This window comes from Saccopteryx bilineata, chromosome 3 (assembly GCF_036850765.1).
Source record: "Saccopteryx bilineata isolate mSacBil1 chromosome 3, mSacBil1_pri_phased_curated, whole genome shotgun sequence".
NCBI lineage: Eukaryota > Metazoa > Chordata > Mammalia > Chiroptera > Emballonuridae > Saccopteryx > Saccopteryx bilineata.
This window is the reverse complement of record NC_089492.1, coordinates 273,179,534-273,202,514: the sequence shown is the minus strand read 5'-3', so window position 1 is coordinate 273,202,514 and position 22,981 is coordinate 273,179,534. Positions and strand designations below refer to the sequence as shown.

At 51.2% G+C, this 22,981-nt stretch overlaps 1 protein-coding gene across 2 annotated transcripts in view; it reads left to right on the top strand.

Moving 5' to 3' along the window:
• Positions 1-22,156, top strand: part of WDTC1 (WD and tetratricopeptide repeats 1) — a 64,654-nt gene extending 42,498 nt beyond the window's left edge. For both annotated transcript variants that reach the window (XM_066269959.1, XM_066269958.1), the window contains exons 4-16: positions 1,545-1,591; positions 2,011-2,122; positions 4,800-4,987; positions 7,735-7,917; positions 8,835-8,929; positions 9,327-9,442; positions 11,065-11,140; positions 11,758-11,866; positions 12,632-12,805; positions 15,831-16,066; positions 17,762-17,939; positions 18,854-19,046; positions 20,197-22,156. In XM_066269959.1, coding sequence (XP_066126056.1) covers positions 1,545-1,591; positions 2,011-2,122; positions 4,800-4,987; positions 7,735-7,917; positions 8,835-8,929; positions 9,327-9,442; positions 11,065-11,140; positions 11,758-11,866; positions 12,632-12,805; positions 15,831-16,066; positions 17,762-17,939; positions 18,854-19,046; positions 20,197-20,394 — 1,905 coding nt within the window. In that variant the 3' untranslated portion in view covers positions 20,395-22,156. The remainder of the gene's footprint in view (positions 1-1,544; positions 1,592-2,010; positions 2,123-4,799; positions 4,988-7,734; positions 7,918-8,834; positions 8,930-9,326; positions 9,443-11,064; positions 11,141-11,757; positions 11,867-12,631; positions 12,806-15,830; positions 16,067-17,761; positions 17,940-18,853; positions 19,047-20,196) is intronic.
• The last annotated feature ends 825 nt before the right edge of the window (positions 22,157-22,981 follow it).

Sequence of the window (22,981 nt, the reverse complement as noted above, 5' to 3'; positions counted from 1 at the left end):
TACCCCTGAGTTAGAGTATTATCAGTTTCAGTTAGGATATTTTGGGTCACAAGTAACAGCCCAATTCAAATGGCCTTAAACAGTAATGAACTAATTGGCTCACATAAGTGAAAATCCAGTAGAATAGACATCTGAGTTGGTTACTGTGGTCACTCTGGCTTCATTTTTCTATGATTCCATCAGCTGGGCTTTCCCCTCTATGTGAGTTTCCCTCTCAGGCTGGCATCCCTCATGATGGCAATTCCAGGTGTCACATCAGAACTTCGAGCATTCTCTCCTGTGAATGAGGAAACTGCTTCCCCAGAAGCTCCCAGCAGCTGTCCCCCTTTTATCTGATTGGGGTCACAGGCTCATTTCTGAGCCAATTCCTGCGCTCAAATGAATGCCATGTTCAATTTGGCTTAGGACTAAGTTTCTGACCCTGTCACTGTGGAAAGAACAGTGGATTTACCCTTCCTGAAACACATGGTCTGATTTGGGCAGGGGGATAATTAAGTGAAAATCAAGTTACCAATAGGATTGAGGGAGGTTGAGGAAATAAAACAGTATGTAGGAATGCCTAGTGACTCGTTTTCTTCTTCTCCCATATAAGACCTGTTTCTGCCACTCCATACTTTCTGCTTTTCATGGATTCTGTTTCCTCATAATTCCAGATTTCTCTCTGTGCATGCTTTCAACTTCAGCATTTGTTAACTGCCTCACTCTCTAGTGCAGGGGTCTCAAACTCACGGCCCGCGGGCCGCATGCGGCCTGCCCACCAATTTTGTGCGGCCGCAGACTGGCCCGCAGATTAATCCACGAAGTTTGATTAGTCTGTGAGCCGCACAAAATTGGTGGGCGGGCCGCATGCAGCCCATGGGCCGCGACGCGAGTTTGAGACCCCTGCTCTAGTGTTTCTTAATTCAAATCCCCAAGCTCCAGACACTGGCCCAGTGTACCTTACTGTTCAAGGCTCCACCTACTGGAAGTAAATTCCAGAAGATCAGGGACTTTGATTTGTAGACTGCTGCACTTCCACCATCTGATCAGTACCTGGCTTGCAGTGAGTGCTTGGTAAATTAAATATATGCCAAATGGATGAAAGATCAAAGATCAGCCTTCTCATTAATTGGCTGCCCTTGGGTCAGATGCTTCTCTGGGGAAATTTTCTGTGGTTGAGGGGCTGTCCCTTGAAGGACTGTTGACATGTCCCTTCTAGTGGTAGGAGCAGAAATTTGTTTGTATCTCACTTCCTATTACTTACTATTATCTGAAATTTAATTTTCTTTTCTGCAAAATGGGATCAATGAAACCTGCCCTTTATGACTCAGGGATGTTTAGTATCAAGTAAGATCATGAAAATGAAAGTGCTTTATATATTGTAAGATGCCAGGCAGTTTAATGAAGTCCTGGTCACTCACATGCACCTGGAAAATATTGATGATGGAAAGGTTAGTTTACCTTTCAGTTCTGCTTCTTGGTGTTGAGTTCCACTTCTTGGTGTTGAGTTCCCCAGGAGAACCTCTAACTGGCTCTCTTCTTGTCCCTTTCCATCGCTCCTCCAGGGTCACTCAGGATGTGTCAACTGTCTGGAGTGGAATGAGAAAGGAGAGTAAGTATAAGCTAGAGCACCTAGGGGGTGCTAGAGAAAGGGAGTGGGAGGCTGGGGATCCTCTTCCTAGGTCGAAGGAATGAACACCCAAGTGAAAAGAGACTGCTGTTCTCTGCTGCGTACTTTAGTCTGTCATTATCAGCACACAGTAAAACAAGGAAGCCCAGACTGATGGAAGGTTGGATGACCATCCAAACCCTGCTTTTTGATAAGCTGATGCAAAACTTAAGGAATAATGGCAAATTCTCAGGACAAATAGAAGAGAATTGACCAGTATTTATAAGATAGCCTTAAATTCTGTGACATATACTGTTATTTAAGTTCTGTGTGACTTAACTCCTTATTGTTTGGGAATGTGGGGTAGAGAGACATTGTCCACGAACTTGAGGCAAGGTCAAAACCCCTCACTCTGCTTCCAGCTTGCTGGCCTCTGGTTCCGATGACCAGCACACGATTGTGTGGGACCCACTGCACCATAAGAAGCTGCTCTCCATGCACACAGGCCACACTGCAAATATCTTCTCTGTCAAGGTGAGCAGGATAAGCCACAGAGCAAGTGAACAGGATGGCTGGGCTGTATACATGGTTGTGTTTGCAGGATATGCGTCCCATGAACCCCATGGGGTCATATACACCTTTGTGATCTGAGCATCTAACAGTGATTCCTGAAACCCTATCTCTTTTCCATATTCCACTTCCTCTTTTAGAGCCAAGAGGCCAGCTCTAGATGAGTTTGTATTTATGTGAGTGGTGATGGTGGGAGGTATGGTTTTGAGCATGAATTTAGTTACAGGAAGACCTGTGTGACTCCCTTGGAAGCTATGAAGTTGATGAGGTCAGGCAGATGACCTGACCTCTCTGAGCCTGTTTGCTCATCTGTAAAAAGGTAGTAGCTAAGGAATCCCTAAGATCCACAAATAAACAAGTGAATAAATCCTTTAATCTTAAAAAAGGAAGTACCAATCCACAAGGTTGATGTTACCTGGCACAGGTTCCACCTTTCATAGAAAATGTGTCGGCTGATTGGTTGGTGGAGGGGAGTTGAGCTGAGAAGAGTTGAGAAAGGAACTTATAAGTGTCTTCAGACCTCTGAAGACCTATTACGTAGAAATGACATGAAACTTGTTCCTTTCAATACCAGAGAGCAGGCCTAGGACAAGTGGCTATCAGGCCGCAGAAGCAAATGCCTGTGTGATGAAGGAAAGAACTGTCTAAGGCTTAGAGCAATTTGAAAAAGGTAGAATGGGCCCTCTGAGGATGTAGTAAATGTACTCGCACTGAGGTGTTCTGCCTTCTGGGAACTTTATCTACCAGGTTTAAGGGTGGACAAAATGACCTTTAAGGACCTTTCCAGCTCTGAAATTCTGTAAGGGATGTATGAGAGTGAGGATATCCTTTGGAAAGCCCTCTCTCTTCTGGTATTAAAATACTAGATATACTTACATGGATGGGGAAAAGTAGGCTAACAGTAGTTCATATGGAAAATAATAGAATAATTAATAATAATACAGGAATAAACTTTCACATACAATCATATACCTACTTTGCCCACCTCTGTATTTAACCCACGAGCTCCCCCTCGTGGCAGCTACAGTGTGTGACTGTGGCAGCAGCCACAAGTTTTTCCCAAGGCTCGCCTGTTTATTTTTTGTGCACGGACCATATGCTATCTCCAAACAGCATTAAAGACTACTAGTTGTCCCTAAAATTTGCTAAATTCCATACATTTTATCTAGCCCTTGACCTAGTGAGCCATTAGAGAAGTATATGTGGGAAGAGTGACTTGTTGCTTTTGCTTGACCGTTTAAGTCAAGTGGGACAATAGTTGTTTAAACGCAGAGTAGTAGCCTCCTCAGCACCCATTCAGCCTTGTTGTGGGTTGCTAGAAACATCAATTCACAAAACAGATAATTTAGTCTTTTGAACTCAAGAAAGAAGAGAGGAACCCAACTAACACCACACTCAAATATTTTTCTTCCTCAAAACGAGGTGTTAGACCAACATACTTTTTTTTTAATTGTATTTATTGGGCTGACACTGTTTAACGAAATTATACAAGTTTCAGGTGCACAAGTCAACAACACATCTTCTGTGCATTGTATTTTATGTTCAACCCCCAAGTCAAGTCTCTGTCCAGAACAGCATGCTTTTTAAAAATTATTATTCAAACTATGTTTGTGACTATTTTGTTCTTACTGTATGTCATTTGGAATATTTTGTTCTCAAGTTCATTAGAATAGTAGGGTCTTGTTCTTTTCGAATTATTTTTCAGAAGTAGAAGTTTTGGGTCAAACAATAGAAATAGTTTTTATCTTTGCTACCTATTACCAGATTGTTCTCCAGAAATACATGAAGTAATTTAAAACACCCACTCCCTTAAAACACTGAAAGTTCTTTTCATGTTAAGACTGATTTACTAGCTAACCCCCAGGCTTTTAAATAGTGGACATGAGGCAGTATAGCATATGGGAGTCAGACAGACTTGAGTTTCAACATAGTCATGCTGAATGTTAGTGCCAAACTTAAAGGGGATTTTTATGTTTGTTGTTGTTTTTAGCGAGAAGGAGAGACAGACAAGACAGACATGAATAGCATCTACTCATAGTTGCAGCACCTTAGTTGTTCATTGATTGCTTTCTCATAGGTGCCTTGACTGGGGGCTCCAGCCATGCCTGTGACCTTGGGCTTCAAGCCAGCGACCTTTGGGCTCAAGCCAGCGACCATGGGGTCATGTCCTGAGCCCACACTCAAGCTGCCTACCTCAGGATTTCGAACCTGGGTCCTCAGCATCCCAGGCTGACGCTTTATCCAATGTGCCACCACTGGTCAGGGGTTATTTTAACTATCACTAAGATAAACTGCCTGCCCTGTTGTTTAGCACATGGTAAGTGCTTAGTAAATAGTGACAGCTCTGATTACCATTCACTCAATCTGTGGAAGAATCAGAGGAAAAAGTTTCCTTAGGTAGTCCTACTTGGCATAGGTCAGGACTACCCTGGCAAAGTAAAGGTGTGTGCCCCGATTTTGTCCCTTAGGCCTCAGGGCTGATGTTTGAGGCCCACAGTTTTCTGTGGCTTTGTCTTGGATGGGCTCATTTTCTTATCTGATACGGAGAGGGAAGGAGGGCTCTAACATCCAGGCCAGTGTCCTTCCCTGGCCGACCCTACTTCCACCACCTGCCAATCTCTCCTTCACTCTCTCGGAGCAGTTCTTGCCTCACGCCGGGGACCGCATCTTGATCACGGGGGCAGCTGACTCAAAGGTGCATGTCCATGACCTGACGGTGAAGGAGACCATCCACATGTTTGGAGACCACACAAACCGGGTGAAACGCATCGCCACAGCACCCATGTGGCCCAACACATTCTGGAGTGCCGCTGAGGATGGGCTTATTCGGTAAGGGCCAGAGGCGTTGATGGGGCCTGTGCCTCCCCCTGCACGTTGGCCCCCCTCATGCTCACCTGCCCATACCACTTCCTTCCACAGGCCTGACTCCTTCCCTCCAGCAGAGCCCCAGCCTCATTAGTCTGCCCAGAGCGGTTGTCTGTGGGCAAGCTCGGCTGGGAACAGTGCTTCCCCTGCTCGCCTTCCCCACGTCCTCTCCTGTGCTATGTGCAGGCCTGCCGGCCCCCCACCTCAGACGCATGCCTCCTCCGGCCTGTCACACTGCTGTTCCCTCAGCTGGTTTTCTCTGTGCCCCGCTCTTCTGTGCAGGACTTCTTACCCTGAGATCTGCTGAAGAGACCCGCTCAGAAGCACTTCTCTGATCATCCTAAAGGAGACCCCTCCCGTTACTTTCTGTCTCACTGGCCTGCTATATCTTCTGTAACTTGAGTCACCATCTGTAGTTATTTTATTTACTTTTTGGTTTACTTTTTAAAAAATATATTATTTATTAATTTTTTTAGAGAAATAAGAGAAAGAGGAGTGGGGGGGTGCAGAGTGGGAAGCATCAATTCATAGTAGTAGTTGCTTCTAGTGTGCATTGACTGGGAAAGCGCGGGGTTTCAAACCGGCGAACTCAGCGTTCCAGGTCGATGCTTCGTCCACTGCGCCACCACCAGTCAGGGTGGTCTGCTTCTTGTCGTACCCCTTACTGAATAGTAAACTCTCTCAGAGCAGCTCTGTGTCTGTCTTGTCTTTGTGTTCTGTCCCTAGGGCCCAGCACAGTGCCTGGCACATAGAGACACTTGATACGATTCTCTTGAACAGTTAGTCAGTGAATTAATGCCTGTGAGGGGAAGAGTCATCCAGAAATGGTAAAGTGGACTGTCCCCTTTCCCAGGGGCCAGTATTGTCACACCTTTGACTCTACTTCCCTTCATCCCAAAATGGTCTCATTGTACTTCTTTAACTTCTCTCTTCAGATATGACCTTAGAACTTTCCTTATCTCCCCAACCTGTTTTAACTGCCTCTGTTAAGACCCCCCACCCACCCAAAGGACCTTGTGCCTTCTTCCCTGTTACAGAGGAGGAGAGGTATCTAAGTCATGTCTAAACTGTAACACATCAATTAGAAGCAGGGCCCTAAAGTCAGACAGATCTGGGGTCAAGTCCTACCTCTGTCACTCAGTGTTTGACTGGGGGAAGAAACTTCACCCTTGAACCTCAGTTTCCTCATCTATAAAATGGGAATTATCATAGTATGTTCCTTTTGGGTTTGAGCATTGAAATTGAGATAGTGCCAGTAAAACCTTAGCATAGCACAGTAAGTCCTCGCTTAACGTCATCAGTAGGTTCTGTGACTCTAAGTGAAATAACATAAAATGAAACTGATTTTACCATAGGCTAATTAATATAAAAAAGACCTGAGTTCCCATACATCTCATCAATGTTATAGTGAAACAGCCCTGAATGACAAGAAGGCGTTATTCAAGGACCTGCTGGACTTAGAAGACAGAAAGCACTTGGTTAGCGGCTGTCCAACTCTGTGTTGCACCTGCTGACCTTGACTGACCAGACTGTGTCAGGGCAGCAGATAGAAGCTGCGCGTGAAGGGCTTGGGTGGCAGCCTAAGCACTGAGGTGCAGGCACAGTCAGGGGAGCTGTCCTAGGAGAAGGAAAACATGAACCGACCTTCCAGAATAGAGAGGATTTGGACGGGCAGGTAAAGCAGAGTGGACCCCAGCTTGAGCAGAGTCTGTGAGGGCGCAGGTAGCTGTGGCATGTACAGGATAGAGTTCTGCAGTTATAACTGACCCACGCTTAGGAGGCTGAGGAACACAGTTGGAGAGGGATGTGAAATCAGGTCTTGAAAACCAGGCTGAGGAGTTTGGTGAAAGTAAAAGTACATTCAAGCTAAAAATATTGAGGAATCACTGCTATTTTGAGCTGGAAAGTTAGTTTAGAAAGAGAAGGTGAACAGTGAAGAGATCATTGCAAATGTCTAGGCAACAGGTAGGTGAGCACAGGGTGATGTGTCCTCCACTTTCTGCATGTGCCTGTGTATCGCAGCGAAAAGGCTCCCTGGCTGCCGCGGCGGGCGTGTGCTGCTTCCAGGTGGACGTTTGGCATGACCTTTGCCACCTGGATGGGACTCCTGGACTTCTCTTGGCACTTGGTGTTTCTGGGTAGCTCTTAGATGATCTCCAGATTCTCTTTTTTGTCACCTCCATACTTCTTTTGTTTCCTACAGGAAACTGGACTTACAGCAGGAATTAGAATTAAGGAGCAGGGCAGTCTTAGGAGGCTGTCCCAGCTCTGCACTTACTAGCAGTGTTGTCCCAGGCAGGTTATTTAATTTCTTTGAACCTCGGTATTCTAATGGTACCTAGGGATGGGATGATGATTTAATTAGATAATACATGTGCAACACATAGGGACAATACTGGACACAAAGCAATTTCTCACTAAGTGGTAGTAAGTAGTAGTAATAGCACTTAGTAGCAACAATACTGACACCTGTTTTGTTTTTCTTTTTAAAAACAAAGGACTTATGTTAGAATAAAGCACTGTATGAGAAGCCTGCTACAGGGGCCTGGCACACAGAGGGCACCAAGAAGTGAGAATGGTTTTTGACATTCTTATTATTTACAAACAGTCCAGAGCCCCTTCGAATCACCCGGCATTACGAGGCCCTGCTTCTCCCCTGCCTTCCACATGTGGACTCGCCCTGAGTCCCCTAACTCGGTCCTTTCCCACAGCCAGTATGACCTTCGGGAGAACAGCAAACACTCAGAAGTGCTGATCGACCTGACAGAGTACTGCGGCCAGCTGGTGGAGGCCAAGTGCCTCACTGTCAACCCCCAGGACAACAACTGTCTGGCAGTGGGGGCCAGCGGGCCCTTCGTGAGGCTCTACGACATTCGCATGATCCATAACCACAGGTAGGAACAGCTCAGCCTCCGGCAGGCAAGTCCCTGGGAACCTGCGGCCCCTTCCCCTCATTGCCTAGCCCTTTTCTCTTTGAGGTGGTTTTTAAATTTCTGTGATTTAAGAAAATTTAATTCATGCTTGTTTTGGAAATATGAAAAGTATGATTTAAAAGTGACCATAATCCATCACTTGAAAGAAATCACTGTGTATAGTATTTCCTGCTTGTTCTTTGACTATGAGTGTTTGTAAAGAGCTATAATCTTGTACGTGAATTTCTTTTTTGTACATGTAATTTTTTGTTCCTTTAAAAAAAAAGGAGACTATATTAGAACCTCCACAGAAGTCCCAGCCCCAAGCAGCTCTGCCAGCCTGGGTTCTAATGGACTCGTGGGACCAGTGCAGGAATATCTGGCCTGCCTCGTTTTCATTCATGGGCGTGGGAGAACGCTGTTGCTCCTCACACACGACACGATCTGGACTAGGCCTTGAGCCTCAACTTCCTCTTCTGTAAAACGAGGACTAGGGGGTGGTCACAAGGACCAAGACAGTTGGCAAGACGTACTTGTTAATCACTGCAATGTGTGTGTCCACAGCTGTCTAGTTGGGGGGCCTTTGGGGTTGTGAGGGAAGGAAGAAAGGTACTTGCTGCAGCTCTCAGGGATACGGACTTAGGTCTTCTTCTAGGGCAGAGGTCCCCAAACTTTTTACACGGGGCCAGTTCACTGTCCCTCAGATCGCTGGAGGGCCACCACATACAGTGCTCCTCTCACTGACCACCAATGAAAGAGGTGCCCCTTCCGGAAGTGCGGCGGGCCGGATAAATGGCCTCGGGGCCGCAGTTTGGGGACGCCTGCTCTAGGGGGTGTGGTATGCTCTAACCAAGGGTAGTACTAGGCGTTGTAACCAATCTGGTTTGCCTTTCCACCAGAAAGAGCATGAAGCAGAGCCCTTCAGCAGGTGTGCACACCTTCTGTGACCGGCAGAAGCCCCTTCCGGATGGTGCAGCCCAGTATTACGTAGCAGGTAGGGCTTAGCCCAGCTCTGGCCCCAAACTCGTGGCTGGGTGCTGGCTCACTCTGAGGCAGTACAGGGAGGTGGTGTGGCACACTGGTCAGTAGCAAGGGGTTCAGAGTCAGACATACCGGGGCTTGAATCCTGACTGCCATAACCAGCCATCATGTGACCTTTGGCAAATGAAGCCTGGATGAGTCTTCATTTCTTTTCTATTAAGTGGGTGTAATGAGTAAATGAGGTAAAGCATGTAAAGCAGTTATCCCATGGTATAGGGACTCAACACTTGTACCTGTTTTTATGAAGATGATTGCTATCATCATCGAGATGGCTGACTTCACACAACTCTGTGCCCCTTTTGGGAGGTCCTGGGAGCCTGACACTGGGGTGACTGGGCTGTTCCCTGCAGGTCATCTGCCAGTGAAGCTGCCTGACTACAACAACCGTCTGAGAGTGCTGGTTGCCACCTACGTGACCTTCAGCCCCAGTGGCACAGAGCTGCTGGTCAACATGGGCGGGGAGCAGGTACGTACAGCTGGGCAAGCTGGCCCTGCCTTTACCCCACACCCAGAGCCAGGGCTGTGTCCCTCATGTCAGCCGCCACAGTGCAGGCAAGTAGCCTTATTGTGAGTGACACTATTGTGAAGTGTGGGAATGACATGGCATCATTGGAATTCCCGGAGAGGTGCCCTGGCCTGGTCTTTTTCTTGAGCATAAGTTTTAGAACTGACAGACCTGTCTTCAAATGCTGACTTTCTGTTTACTAGCTATGCGCTGTCACTTTGAACAAGTCTCTTCATTTTCTAAGCCTTGGTTTCCTCATCTGCTCCTTTCCTAGGAGGGGGTTCTGGGGGCCAGGCATGCAGCCAGGCCCTGGTTTGGGGCCAGTTTTGAAAAGTGTCTGTAGATAATGGCAGCCTGCTAAATCTTCTGTTTGCACCTTTTAAGTCAGGATATTCACTAAGTCTTGCGCAAATTCATTTATTCTACAAATACTTGGTGAGCTTGTACTCTGGAACTAGCATTTTCATAAACACGAGGGAGACAGGTATGAACTATAATCCATCCCAGGCTAACGGAAGACACAGCAAGTGAAACAGATACCAGGTCAGGTGGGATCTTGTACAAAAGAACAGAATAGAGAATAGGTGAGTGCCTGAGCTCAGACAAGGGTAGCATAAGGGTGAGGGAGAGACAGTCTAGCAGAGTGGGTCAGAGCTAGACAGCCTTGATTTTGGGTCCTGGCTTGTCACATGCTGCTTTTATGGCCCTAGATAATTTTTTTAGCAAGAGAGAGACAGACAGATAGGGACAGACAATTAGACAGGAAGGGAGAGAGATGAGAAGTATCAGTTCATAGTTGCAGCACTTCAGTTGTTCATTGATGGCTTCTCATGTGTGCTTGTCTAGGGGGCTCCAGCTGAGCCAGTGAACCCTTGCTTAAGCCAGGGACCTTGGTCTCAAGCCAGCAACCTTTGGGGTCAAGCCAGCACATGGGGTCACATCTATGATCCTACACTCAAGCCGGCAACCCTGCGCTCAAGCCAGATGAGCCCTCGGTCAAGCTGGTGACCTTAGGGTCTCAAACCTGGGTCCTAAGCATCCCAGTTTGATGCTCTATCCACTGCACAACCGCCTGGTCAGGCTGGCCCTAGATAAATTAAGCTCTGAACGTACATTTTTTCATTTGTAAAGAGGATGATGATAATAGTACCTCTTCGTGGGAAGGTTTCTAGGATGAAGTCAGTCATATAAAACACTAAACATAGTTCCTAGAGCAAAGTAGGAATTCAACAAATGTTAAGTAATAGTAGGTGATATTTACTGAGGGAAGTACTAACAGTATTATTTTAGGTAAATTGCTTCTCTTCTCTGAGGCTTCGGTTTTCCCATCTGTAAAAAAGAGACATTTTGTTCTGTGACTTCTCAGGACCTTTACAGCTTAAACATGTGATTCTAATTAATGACAGTATTTCCAGCAGGAACTGGGAAGATTTTCTTGCTGAGGTTTGCTCCCTAGAAACCCCTCCTGGCCTCGCGCCATGGCTCCCCTGCTCAACACTTCCTGTGTGCCTGAGAGCCACCCAGGCCTGTTCAGCCTCCTGCTTGCCTCCCAGCCTCGCCTCTTCTTGACCCCTCCACTTTAGGTCTATTTGTTTGACCTGACGTACAAGCAGCGGCCATACACCTTCCTCTTACCCAGAAAATGCCACTCCTCAGGGGGTAAGTTCTCCTTTACTTGTCCTTTAGGGAAGCTTGAGTGTGCCACTTCTGCTGAGAAACCTGCCCCTTCCCTTGGGCTGTGACTGTGATCCTCCAGAATGAGTAGATTCTCTGAAATGCACCGTCTGCACAGTAAAGAGGGAAGATAACAATAGGTCACAAGCTCTTTGGAGAGATTTGTGTCACAGCCCTTTTTACTTGCCTCTGAGAAAGCAGGTTCTTTCCATGAGTTGGCTCTTGAGAACCTTAAGTTGTTGCTCTTCCCTTATCATCCTGGATCATTCTCCTCATTGACTTCTTACTGGGGCCGAAAGTTGATTTACTAACCTCCTTACCCCCCCTATCCTTATCCCCATCCCCATTCCCAACTCCTGCTAAGGGTAATGCCAAGTTGAAGCTGTGTCCCCCTTCAGCCAGCAGAGGGCGCACAGGCTTTTCTTTATGCCCTTGCTTGCCGGCCTGCCAGAACTTGCTTTCTGGGAATGGATCTTATACCCTGGGAGGATGGCCTCAGAATGGAACCATCAGACCCGGTGATGGAAGCTGGAGGGCTGCCAAGGAGAAATGAGGACCTCTTCTTGAGTTGTTGCTGTTCCTTTCTCCCCATCCCCTTCCAGAAGTTCAGAATGGCAAGATGTCCACCAATGGCGTGTCCAATGGCGTGTCCAATGGCCTGCACCTCCACAGCAATGGCTTCCGGCTACCAGAGAGTAGGGCACATGTCAGGTGAGGCCAGCCTCGTGTCCAACCCTCCCAGCCCCCGTTACATCTTAGGGACTAGAGGAAGGGGCATGTCTTATAAACTTCCTCCTGAACCCCACCCAGGCACATATGCCAGAGTCAGGGGCCTGAGACAGAGTGTTTTCTGGAGGGTGATTAGTGGTCCCAATGCCACTCCTGCCCGGTAGGACTCAAGTCATGCTCAGCCTGAAGCTCTGGTCCTTTAGACCGGAAGCTGTGGTCAGGGCCCAGAGGCTAAGTGCCTCATCACGGAGCTCCCTCCTAAGCAGGTGCCACACAGACGGGCCTCTCCCATTACACTTTTCTCCAGCCCATAGCATTACACTTTTGCCTTCTGTGCTCTGCTGGGCCCTGTCCTGGGCTTTGGATACAGGGGTATTCAAGTCCTCTAACCCTGAGGGAAACAGAATTCTCTCTAGAGACATCCATGGGAGGGACTTGGGTAGTCACGAGGTTCAGCTCAGTGGGGAGGCAAGTCATGTCAGCTACTGTCACGCCCAGGAGTTTGGTTAAGAATTGCCTTAAACCTGTCTGGGACAGCTTCATTTTTCCCTCTCTTGTTTTTTAATTGTATCCATTACCTGTCATGGTAACTCAGGCCAAGGATAGGACTGGTTCCCTCTTCTAGATGACAGTGCATATCTCAGGGGCCAAGAAAACCTGGGTGACCCTCAGACAAGGGTACAGACTTCCCAAGGGGCTGCTCTGACCTTCTTAGGCTGGCCTGACTTGGCTGTCTTTCCCCCGTAGCCCCCAGGTAGAGCTGCCCCCATACCTGGAGCGTGTGAAACAACAAGCCAATGAGGCTTTTGCCTGCCAACAGTGGACCCAGGCCATTCAGCTTTATAGCAAGGCCGTGCAGAGGGCCCCTCACAATGCCATGCTCTACGGGAACCGAGCCGCTGCCTACATGAAGCGCAAGTGGTGAGTGGGTCTGGGCCGGGGCAGTGGGTGGAGGCAATGGGCTTGATGGAGCCATGTTGCTGAGGCATCCAGGGAAGGTGGTGGTAACATCCTGCAGCCTTTTTGGGCTTCTTAGGGCCTCTAGGCTGGTGGTGGGCAGGTACCTGACCCATGAGTCAGGAAGTTTCGAGCACCAGGGAAGCTCACAGCTAAGTAGAATGTGTGCACAAGTAGCTTCGACATGGGGCTTTGTTATTAAGTGCTGTGGCCACTGGGGAGATAGGAATTGAGAGACTGGTTAATCCCGACTGTTGGAGATTTGGGCCTTCATTTGGACATTGAAGGAGCAGCGGAATCTTGCTAGATGGAAATGAGGTGTTGGTGAATTCAGTTTATTTGTTTGAAATGACTCTGTAGCTTCTTGACCTTGGAGAATGCTTTTCTGTGCTCTTAGACTCTTTGGAAGCACAAACAAGATCCCAGATATCTGAAGCTGGCTGTTGAGTCATGCCGGGTTGTAGTGGCGAGTGGCAAAGGAATGGGTCCATATCCTGAAGAACCCTTGATCTTTGGGGAGCCTCGTGGCCCCCAGCCCTTCTGCCTATAGCACCAGCAGGCAAGCAGACAGGCAGACCCCATCCCCCAGCCAGGGCCAGGACTAGAGATGGATAGAGCTGGGCCCACAGCCATTTCTGCTCCGTCTGGCATCCGTCGGCTCTGCCCAGACAGACAGGCCAGCTGGTGTGCCATCGTCTGGCTGCAACTAGGCAGGCCAGAGAGGGAAGCTTAAGAAACCCTCCCAAGTCAGCAGGATGGTGTGGGGGTTTGGGAAGATGCTACCCCCACAGGCCTTAGCTCAGGCATCAGGAGTTTGCCAAGGGTTCAGATGGCAGCCAGACCCAGGAGATGACAGTTTGGGGGCCATCCTGAGGTGTTTGCCTCTCTGTCCCAGCAGTTGGGTGGGTCCTCATCTAGGCTCTAGCTGAGAGCTATTTTACTCCTGTGTTCTTGCTAAAAGAGGCAGATAAGTTTCCAACCCTTGGGTGCCCTCGACGTGTTCCCTGAACTCCTACTACACACTAGGTACTAGAGACACCAAGTTCTGTCACTCTCAGTTCTTTTGCTCCCAGGGCTCCCAGCCTCTGAACAGGGGACAAAGACATGGACACAGTCCATCGTGGAAGAGGGAGGAAGCAGTAGGTCTTTTTGAATGGTCAGGTGAAGTGCTGACCATTCAAAGAAAGGTTGGGCCACTTTAGCTCGGGGTCAATCAGGAAAGCCTCGGGAAGATGTGGTGCTGAATGGGCCAGAAGTGTGGGCAGGCTTAGACAGGAGATGAAAAGGCGGAGGGACTATGAGGGAAGGACATTCCCAGGGAGATGAAATGGTATGAACAAAGGCATGGGGGTGGGGGGCTGACTGAAAAGCTTGTTTGCAGAACAACAAATCCATTTGGCTGGAGCAGAGGGTTTGGGAAGGGACTGGCAGGAGATGAGTCTGTGAGGTAGCCTGGGGCCGGCTTGGGAAGGACTTGGAATGCAGAGCGGTGGTGCGTTTTGGCCTCGATTCAGTGGATGATGGGCAGCTACTGAAGAGCATGAGCAGGAGAGGGTGTGCTGAGGGCCTTCCTTTCAGGGAGATTGATCTGGCAGTGAGTCTGGATGGGTGAGCCCTGGGGCCAGTCTGCTCTCTCCTCATTCCCACATGCCTGCCACTGACCCCTAGAATGTCACATTCTGGCCCAGGCCAGTCTCCCCAGGGCTGCCATCTGCTCCTGGATGCAGTGGGAGCTGTCACCCTCTGGCTTCTGGCTAGTCTCTGGTCTGGCCCTCCCCAGGAGCTCTGAGGGGCACCTTGCAGGCGCTAATTGGGTTTCCAAACAGCGCCTGCTCCCTCATCACAGCCCCTCGCCTGATACTGGCCACACCATGGAAGGACTCTCCCCTGCCTGCCCACACTGGCTAAGCTACTCCAGGGCTGGCTGCCCCTTTGAGTGCCATAGGAGAGGAGGGTCAGGAGGACATTGCCGTGTCGGGCCCGTGTGGGCCTGTGCAGGAGGGCTGGGAGCTGTGCCGTGGTGGAGGGGCCATGGGCCATGGGACCGCTGCTTGGCCTAGCTGAGTCTTAGGCCCAAAGAAAAACAGGAAAACAGCTCCCAAAGGAGAAGTGGCCCCCATGACCCATCTGGCTCTCCAGGTGAGAGGTAGGATCCCGTCTGTGAGTGCTGGGGGAGTGTGGATCTTACGGTCTGGGGGGGGTGGCTTCTTCTTTGACCCCTCCCCACTGACTCCCCCACAAGGAAACATTCCCACTTCCCCTCGGGCACGCTTTAGGAGGTTGGAAAAGTGAGTGGGGACGATCAGGAGCTCCCGGTGTGCAGGCCGCCACCGCCCTCCCCTCGCCATCAGCTTCCAGAGAGCTGACTCTGCCAGTCTGTCAGGCCCCATCCTCCAGCCCCGGGAGGTAGAGGCCACAGCTGCTGTGGATCAGTCAGCCAGGACAGAGGGGGGTCTGGCTGAGGGCTTGCTGCCTGCTGCTCAGACCCTAAGTCTCCAGCCTGGCACTTCTGGCTTCACCAGACCACAGAAGTGTCCTTGAGGGCCCCCTACCTTAGACATGGCTTTGAAGACCAGTCAGGGGGATTTGAGGAGGTGGATGGAGGAAGAGAGAAGGAGGGCTTGGGGAGCCTGAGACCGGCAGGATGCCAAGCCTTCTGCTGCAGAGCTGCGGGTGCCTGGGGTGATTGGGGGTGCAGTTTCACACTATGTCCAGCAGAGGGCAGCCTGACACTGGGTTTTGCCACACACCCACTTCCCACCCCATCCCACCCCACCCCCAAGACTTCAGAGTTCCTGGCTTGCCCCCTTTAACATACTCTATCTACTGGGGAACAACCTGGTCTGATCCAAGATTCTTCATCCCCAAGTCCCCTTGCTCTGAGATCTGTCAGAGGTGGGATGGCCACAGAAAGCCTGGGCTGAGCGGGGACGACTCTTTGCGTGCCATATGGCCCCACCTTCAAGCCACACTCTCCTATCTTATCCAGGGATGGTGACCACTACGATGCCCTGAGGGACTGCCTCAAAGCCATCTCCCTAAATCCATGCCATCTGAAGGCACACTTCCGCCTGGCCCGCTGCCTCTTTGAGCTCAAGTACGTGGCTGAGGCCCTGGAGTGCCTGGATGACTTCAAGGGGAAGTTCCCGGAGCAGGCCCACAGCAGCGCTTGTGACGCACTGGGCCGTGACATCACAGCTGCCCTGTTCTCCAAAAACGATGGTGGTGAGAGGGCACTGGGGCGGGGCTGCTGTCACTCTTTCTGTTTGAGGTGCTACATGACATTCTGGAGAGGACGTGTACCTGGGATTGGAGAGGCCTGGGTTCAGATGCTGATTCAGAAATCATGTGACCTTGAGACAGTCACTTGGTTCCTTTGAGACTCAGTTTCCTAATCTGAAAAGGAGGCGGGATGGCACCTCCCGTTCAGTTTCTATTGAGGATTAGCAGTAGCCTGTTCAGAGCACCTGGTGTTGCGCCCGGGACTCGGGATAAGAGTTAGCTGAGCGCATTCAGGCAGTGGCTTGCAGGGCATTCTTATGCCCTCACAGACGGGCCTGTGGGCATCTGAATGAGGGGCAGCCACCGGGGGCTGTGCTTTCCTGTTGGCACACTTACAGCAGACACAGCAGCAGAGGGAGCAGAAGTGCCTTGGGTGCAGGATGTGCAGCCATGGGCTGCCATCTCTGCTGTGTGGTGACCGTGTGACCTTGGGTAAAGCACAGCCTGTGCAACTGCTGCCTTCCCTGCAGAGAGAGCATCTGAAGCCCTGCCCGGCTCACCCCAGCAGCTTTGGTGAGCACGCTGGGTGATTGTAGTGGGGTCTATACACACGAAAGGTGAGCTCCCTGGGGCAGATGTGGACTCCTGCCTCTCTCCTTTGCAGTTTACTAACCATGCCAGCGATTTGTTTGTTTGAAGTTATGAAGCATCTACTATGTGCCAGGCACTGTGCTGAGTCCTGGAAATATAGCTGTGAACATGTCAGATGGGATTTCTGTATTCGCAGAGTTTACAGCCTAGTGAGGGAACCAAACAAAGGAGAAACAAAGAGTGTGCTGGGTGCCGTGGGGACCCGATGTGGTGTCGGTGTATGGGGGAGGGCTTTATGGCAGCCTGGGGTTTTGTTTTAATTTTTCCTTTGATGGGGGGGGGGCATCAACTCGTTGTTCTGTCTAGTTGTGCATTGTTGATTGCTTCTTGTACATGCCCTGACTGGGGGTTGACCCTGTAACCATGGTTTGCCAGGAGGACACTTATCCACTGAGCCACCCGGTCAGGGCTAGTCTGGGGTTCTTGTAGAAGAAACTTTTAAGCTGAGCTCTCAAGGATGAGAAGGAAGTGTTGAGTAGATACAAAGTGTGGGAAGCTGTGGGAAGTACTAGTTCCTGGCATAGGCACCAGCATGTGCAGAGGCCCTGAAGCAGCCAGGAACAAGACACTTTTAAGAAAACTGGTGTGATTTTACCCAAAGCCCTTAACCTATCAGTACCTCAGTTGGGATCCATGATAACTCGTCTTCAAAAGAGGAAGGGCTTGGACCTCACTGCCTTTGGAACTATAGATCTGTTTAGAAAAATCGCCTCCTCAAGCTTTCTTGGTAGTGCTTTACCCTCTCCGCCTCTCACCTCCACAAAAACAGACCATGGGCCTCTGCATCCTTGGGGCTTCCAGACATTATTCAGGGCCCTGAGCGAAGGCCCTCCTGGCATAGAAATCTCCTCTTGAATATCCTCAAGGGCTGGATCCAAAGATGCTTCTCTCCCATAGTCGTTCCCAGTTTTCCAGGGTAGGGTTAAGGGCATGTAGCCCACGTTGCTAGTGCTTGGGCTGAAAACAGGACTGAGACTAAGGGTGGAGGGAGATGGGGGAGGGGAGAGAGGGACGGAACTCTCACCTTCCCTTGCTCTCTGCCCCCAGAGGAGAAGAAGGGAGCTGGGGGTGGCGGAGGCCCTGTCCGCCTCCGCAGCACAAGCCGCAAGGACTCCATCTCAGAAGACGAGATGGTGCTGCGGGAGCGGAGCTACGACTATCAGTTCCGCTACTGTGGCCACTGCAACACCACCACGGATATCAAGGAGGCCAACTTCTTCGGCAGGTCCGAGGCCCTGATGAGGAGCCGGGCACAGCCTGGCTGGGCAGCAGGAGGCTGGGGGGCAGGAGGGCATAATTCTTCTAGAAAAGTTTCAACTCTGTGTTCTGCCTCTGTACCCTTGGTTACATGGCTTTACCTCTGTGGGCCTCAGTTTCTTCATCCATAAAATGAAACCAAGGACCCCCACTCATGGAGCCACAATGAGGACTAATGAGATTATTCGGTGCAGTGCCTGGACTGTTCCGTCCCCCACCTCCTCCTCCTGTCTCCATGTGCAGAGTTTGGTTTCTTTATCTGGGTGCTGGAGCCTCCCTCTGCTGGGGGTATGCGGCAAGGGCCCGCAGAGACCGCCAACCTTGGCACACCTATCATGTGCTCAGAACAGTTCCCAGGTACTGAGGGACAGAGTCTGTCTCCTAGACACCGTCACCCCAGCCCTGCTTTGTAGATGTTGCACTTTCTCTGTTCGGCAAGACACATGAACATGGATCAGTAATCTCTCCACCCAGATCCCCCTGAATGCCCATGGTGTGTGAGGGCAGGTGTGCTGTAGGATTTGGGGTCTTGATCTGGAGGGCTAGGACACTGAAGGAAGGCTCAGACAAGGGTGTCCCACAACACGAAATCTGATCCTGGCACCCAAGGAGCTTAGGATGTACTTCGAGGGATGGTATCTGGGAGGGACCCAGGCAGTCCATGACCTCAGTTTAAGGGAATAAACAGTCACTCGAGCCCTACAGTGTGAACGGACTGCCATGTCCTGAGTCAAGTGAAGACCTCAGAGTTTGGGGGGGCTGAGCAGCTATAGAATTCCCTACTCCCCTTGCCCTAAGCCACACAGCCTCTACTTGAGTCTACTTGAGGCTGCAGGGCAGTGCACACTTGACCTCCCTGCCCTCTGTCCCTCCCCCTACCAGCAATGCGCAGTACATCGTCAGTGGCTCTGACGACGGCTCCTTCTTCATCTGGGAGAAGGAGACCACCAACCTCGTCCGCGTGCTCCAAGGGGACGAGTCCATTGTCAACTGCTTGCAGCCGCACCCCAGCTACTGCTTCCTGGCCACCAGCGGCATCGACCCTGTCGTTCGGCTGTGGAATCCCCGGCCAGAGGTGAGGGTGCGGACAAGGTGGCTGAAGCCAGACAGGAGGGCAGGACAGCCTGCGTGCAGGCCTCCGGGGCTGAGCCTGTGAGGGTCGGGAAGGGAACGGAGTCCAGGGGGTAGGACCTGCTAGGGGGACGAGCCCACGGCGGTGGAAGTGGGGCCTCATCCTGACAGTTCCTGACGCAGTGGGCAGTTCCAGGGACAAGAGTTGGCTCCTCCTCTGAGCACACTGTGAAGATGAGTCTCACAGGACAGAGCGACCAGGGACAGGGCAGGGAGGGAACCAAGCCAGCTCCAGCACAGTCATGAGAACAGGCCCCTCCCTCACTGCTGCGGTGTGTCCCCGAGAAGCCAAGCAGAGAGAGGCCTGTCCCTCAGTCACATGGAAGTGCTCAGGCTTTGGGGTCTGGTGGGCCTGAGTTTGCTTTAAAGATTGGAGAAGTGATGCCTATGAGGTATCACTTAGGACAGTGTCCTGGGAGTCCCTTCCACTCCGAGGGCGGGTGGCCAGAGGCTTCCAGTGCCTTCTGCCCCATCTCCTCCCTCTTCCCAGCTGGCAAATCAGAAGGCAAGTGTTGTATCTAATTCCTAAGTCAGTTTGCTGCGAATTCTACAGAGAGAGGCTGCAGCGCCCTCCCTTGACAGGAGAAGAGAAGATAAAGGAAGGGCTGTTGGGGGTGACAGCAGCAAGGGTGAGGTGGGGGGACTGTGTCTGCACCCCCACTCCAGGTATCTAGTACGGGCCCAGCATAGGCTGGTCTGTGTCCTCCCTCGCCTGTGCCCGCGTGCGGGTGCCCTGATGTGATCGGTATGTCCCCATCATTTTCTGGTGCGGACTACGTTATGTACACCCTGATGTGTGTATTTCCCCCAATGTCTATCGCAGCGTCTGCATCCCCCCAAATATATCCCAGTGTGTTTCGTCCCCTCCCATGTGGGACACCCATATATAACCCATGGCATGTGGGGTCCCTCACAGCTATCCTGGCGTGTGTGTGTGTGTGTGTCCTGTGCGTCCCCCAGTGTGTGTGCTCCCTCTACCCATGTGTACATATGGACAAACCGATATAAACCCACAGCCTTCTGGTGTGCGCATTCCCCTCCAGTCTGTGTGTGACCGCACACTGGATCCCAGAAGAGTGTCGCCTCCCCCACAGAGTGAAGACCTCACTGGCAGAGTTGTGGAGGACATGGAGGGCGCTTCCCAGGCCAACCAGCGACGCATGAATGCAGACCCGCTGGAGGTGATGCTGCTCAACATGGGCTACCGGATCACAGGCCTGAGCAGCGGGGGCGCAGGGGCCTCTGATGACGAGGACAGCTCCGAGGGCCAGGTGCAGTGCCGGCCCAGCTAGACCCTCCTGTCCTGGTCCCAGCCCCTGCTGCTGGCTGGACCCTCCGCCCTGGGCAGGAGGTCAGGGGTTCTGTTTGATTTGTCTTCCCCCCACCCCATTTTTTCATTTCCTCTATTTTGTTTGTAGTTTGGCATTGGGGGTGGGGGTTGCTACAACTTGCTGGCTTTCAGACTTTTGGGCAGATTGCCCTTGACTGACCCCAGCCCTGAGCAAGAGAGCAGGAGGGGAAGCCCCTCTGTGTGCCCCCCACCGCCCGCTTCCAGGTCCCTGGAGGGCTCTGGCCTGCCTCAGGCGCCCAGGCAAGGCTGAAACCAGCTTCAAGGACTGCCCTACCCTTCAGTTGGCAGCAGGGAGGGGAGTGGGACTCACAGTCCATAAGGGCTCGCCTTGACCTGTTGCCACTCTTGCTCCCTGCCTGGCAAGGCTAGTTTCCTGTGGTCTTCAGGGAAGGTTCTGACAAAGGATGGGGTTCCACCATCCCTCCAGAGCCACTGTGTTGGGGTGGAAACGGAAGGAAGGAGTGGGAGCAAGGTGGGTGAGGCCATTGTGCCTCTGGGGTTCAGCCTTCCCCAAGGACCCTGGCAAGGGCGGGCACACATGGTCCCCTGCCGGCTGGTGCCAGCCCCCTGCACTACAGCGACTCTCGACTCTCCTCTCGGGTGCTCCTGGCCTCACTGTGACCTTCCTGCCAGAGCCCCAGCCAGCCCACTCCTGCTGAGGTGGCGCTCCCTGCTAAGGGCCCTCTCGCCCTTTCTGCCCTCCCTCCCAGCCACATGCAGAGCCGCCACAAAGACCAAAGAAGTGATGGCTTTTCTCTGTCCCCTGCTGCTGTGGGAGGAGGAGGGTGAGTCTCCTGAGCCACTCAGATGGGAAAGTCCCCAACTCAGCCCCCTCCCTCCTCAGCAGCCCCAAGCTTTACACTGGATGCAGCGGCCCCCGCCACCCACCATGCCTCCCTCTCTGTCCCCTTGGCTCTCAGCTCCGGAGCTGCTCCTGGTGGTTGGTTCATTCTCCCCCCTCTCCCTCCTTCTCCCCCTCAGTGCTTACTTGGCTCCAGCCCTCCAGCTGCAGCCTCTGGGGAGAAGCAGCCTCCTTTCTTCTTTTTCTCCCTCCCTTCTTCCGCCCTGCCTCTGCCAGGTGCCTCCTCTCAGTCAGCCTTCAGAGCAGCCCTGGAGACAGGAGGGCCATGTTATAAAAGCTTTTTCACAGTTTTAAGAAGACACAAAGTAGTGGGCAGGAGGGGCGTCTGAGGATAGTAGTGGGGGGTCTGGCACCATCTCATCTTGCTTTAATCCCAGCAACACAGGTGGCAGTTCCTCTCCCTTCCTCCCCGTCCCTGTCCCCTGTCCCCTGTTCCCGTTCCCGTTCCCCTGTTCCCACCCCTCTCTCCTAGCTTGGTAATGAAGTGTATTTATTGGCGAAGGAAACAGCTGCTGCTGCTTCTCCTGCTGCTGGGACTTGCTCCCCTGTCTCTTCTCCATGACTTTTCTCCAGCCAGGGAAGGAAGAGCTGGGAGGATTGGGGATGGGCCCAGAGGCCCCTTTGCTTTCCTGTGTTCAAGCTGCCCACCATTTCCTCTCTCCCTGCTACCTGCCGCCGCCCTGCCCCTCTGCGCCCTGCCTGTCCGCCGGCCCGGCTGGGCCCTGCAGTGTGGAGAGACACATAAGCCTTACTGTCCTCTGGGGGCAGGAGCCGAGCCTTTTTGTTGCTCTGCTCCCAGAAGAGTGAGGGTGACGCAATTGATTAAAACCGTTTTGTTCTAGGTGTGGCTAGTGGCATCTGTGGGGTGCAAATGGGTCTTGGGGCCAAAGTGAGAGTACTTGATCCCTCACCTCTGTAGCTCTGTGACTGAGTAACCACACCCCTCCCAGGCAGGGTGAGGCCTGCCTGGGAGGGTCCCTGTGATCTGTGGCCACCAGCCTAGCAGGGCTGAGTCCAGAGCCAGCACTGGTAGCTGTGAATTGCAATAATCAGCTCTCATTCTCTGGTTGGTTTTCTCATCTGTAAAATAATGCAGTTTGGGGTCTTAGTGGTTTTCAAACTTTTAAGTTAGAACCCAAACAAGAAGTAGACATTTTACATTGTGTCCCAGGATACCTATGCTTATTTGTGTGTATATAATGAACATAAGTTTTACACAGTAATACCCTTGCTACATGCAATGTGTTCTATTTACCATTCTGTTTTATTAAGGAGAAAAAAATGCTGCTTCTAACACGCTAATTTGACTTCCTAGCCTGTGGGGTTTTTAGGTGTCCTGGACTGGAGGACTTCTTAGACCAGAGGTGCCCAAACTTGCTCAGCCCACAACACCTCCAGCATTAGCACCTTGGTAATTTTGTCATGGAACCTCTAACCCAAAATACCTCACAGATTGATTTATTAAGCAGTTAAACTAAGAATTTATGTCTTACCAAGACAGTCATCATTTAAAAAAATAATACATATAAATGAAAAGAAACAATATTTTTATTTCTTTCTTAAACAACTACAGTAACTAATGGGATCTGTGTGCTTGGTGGGCACCGAAAAACATGCCAGACTTTCTATTCAGATTGGAAACCACCACCCTCACTTCCTGTTGCAT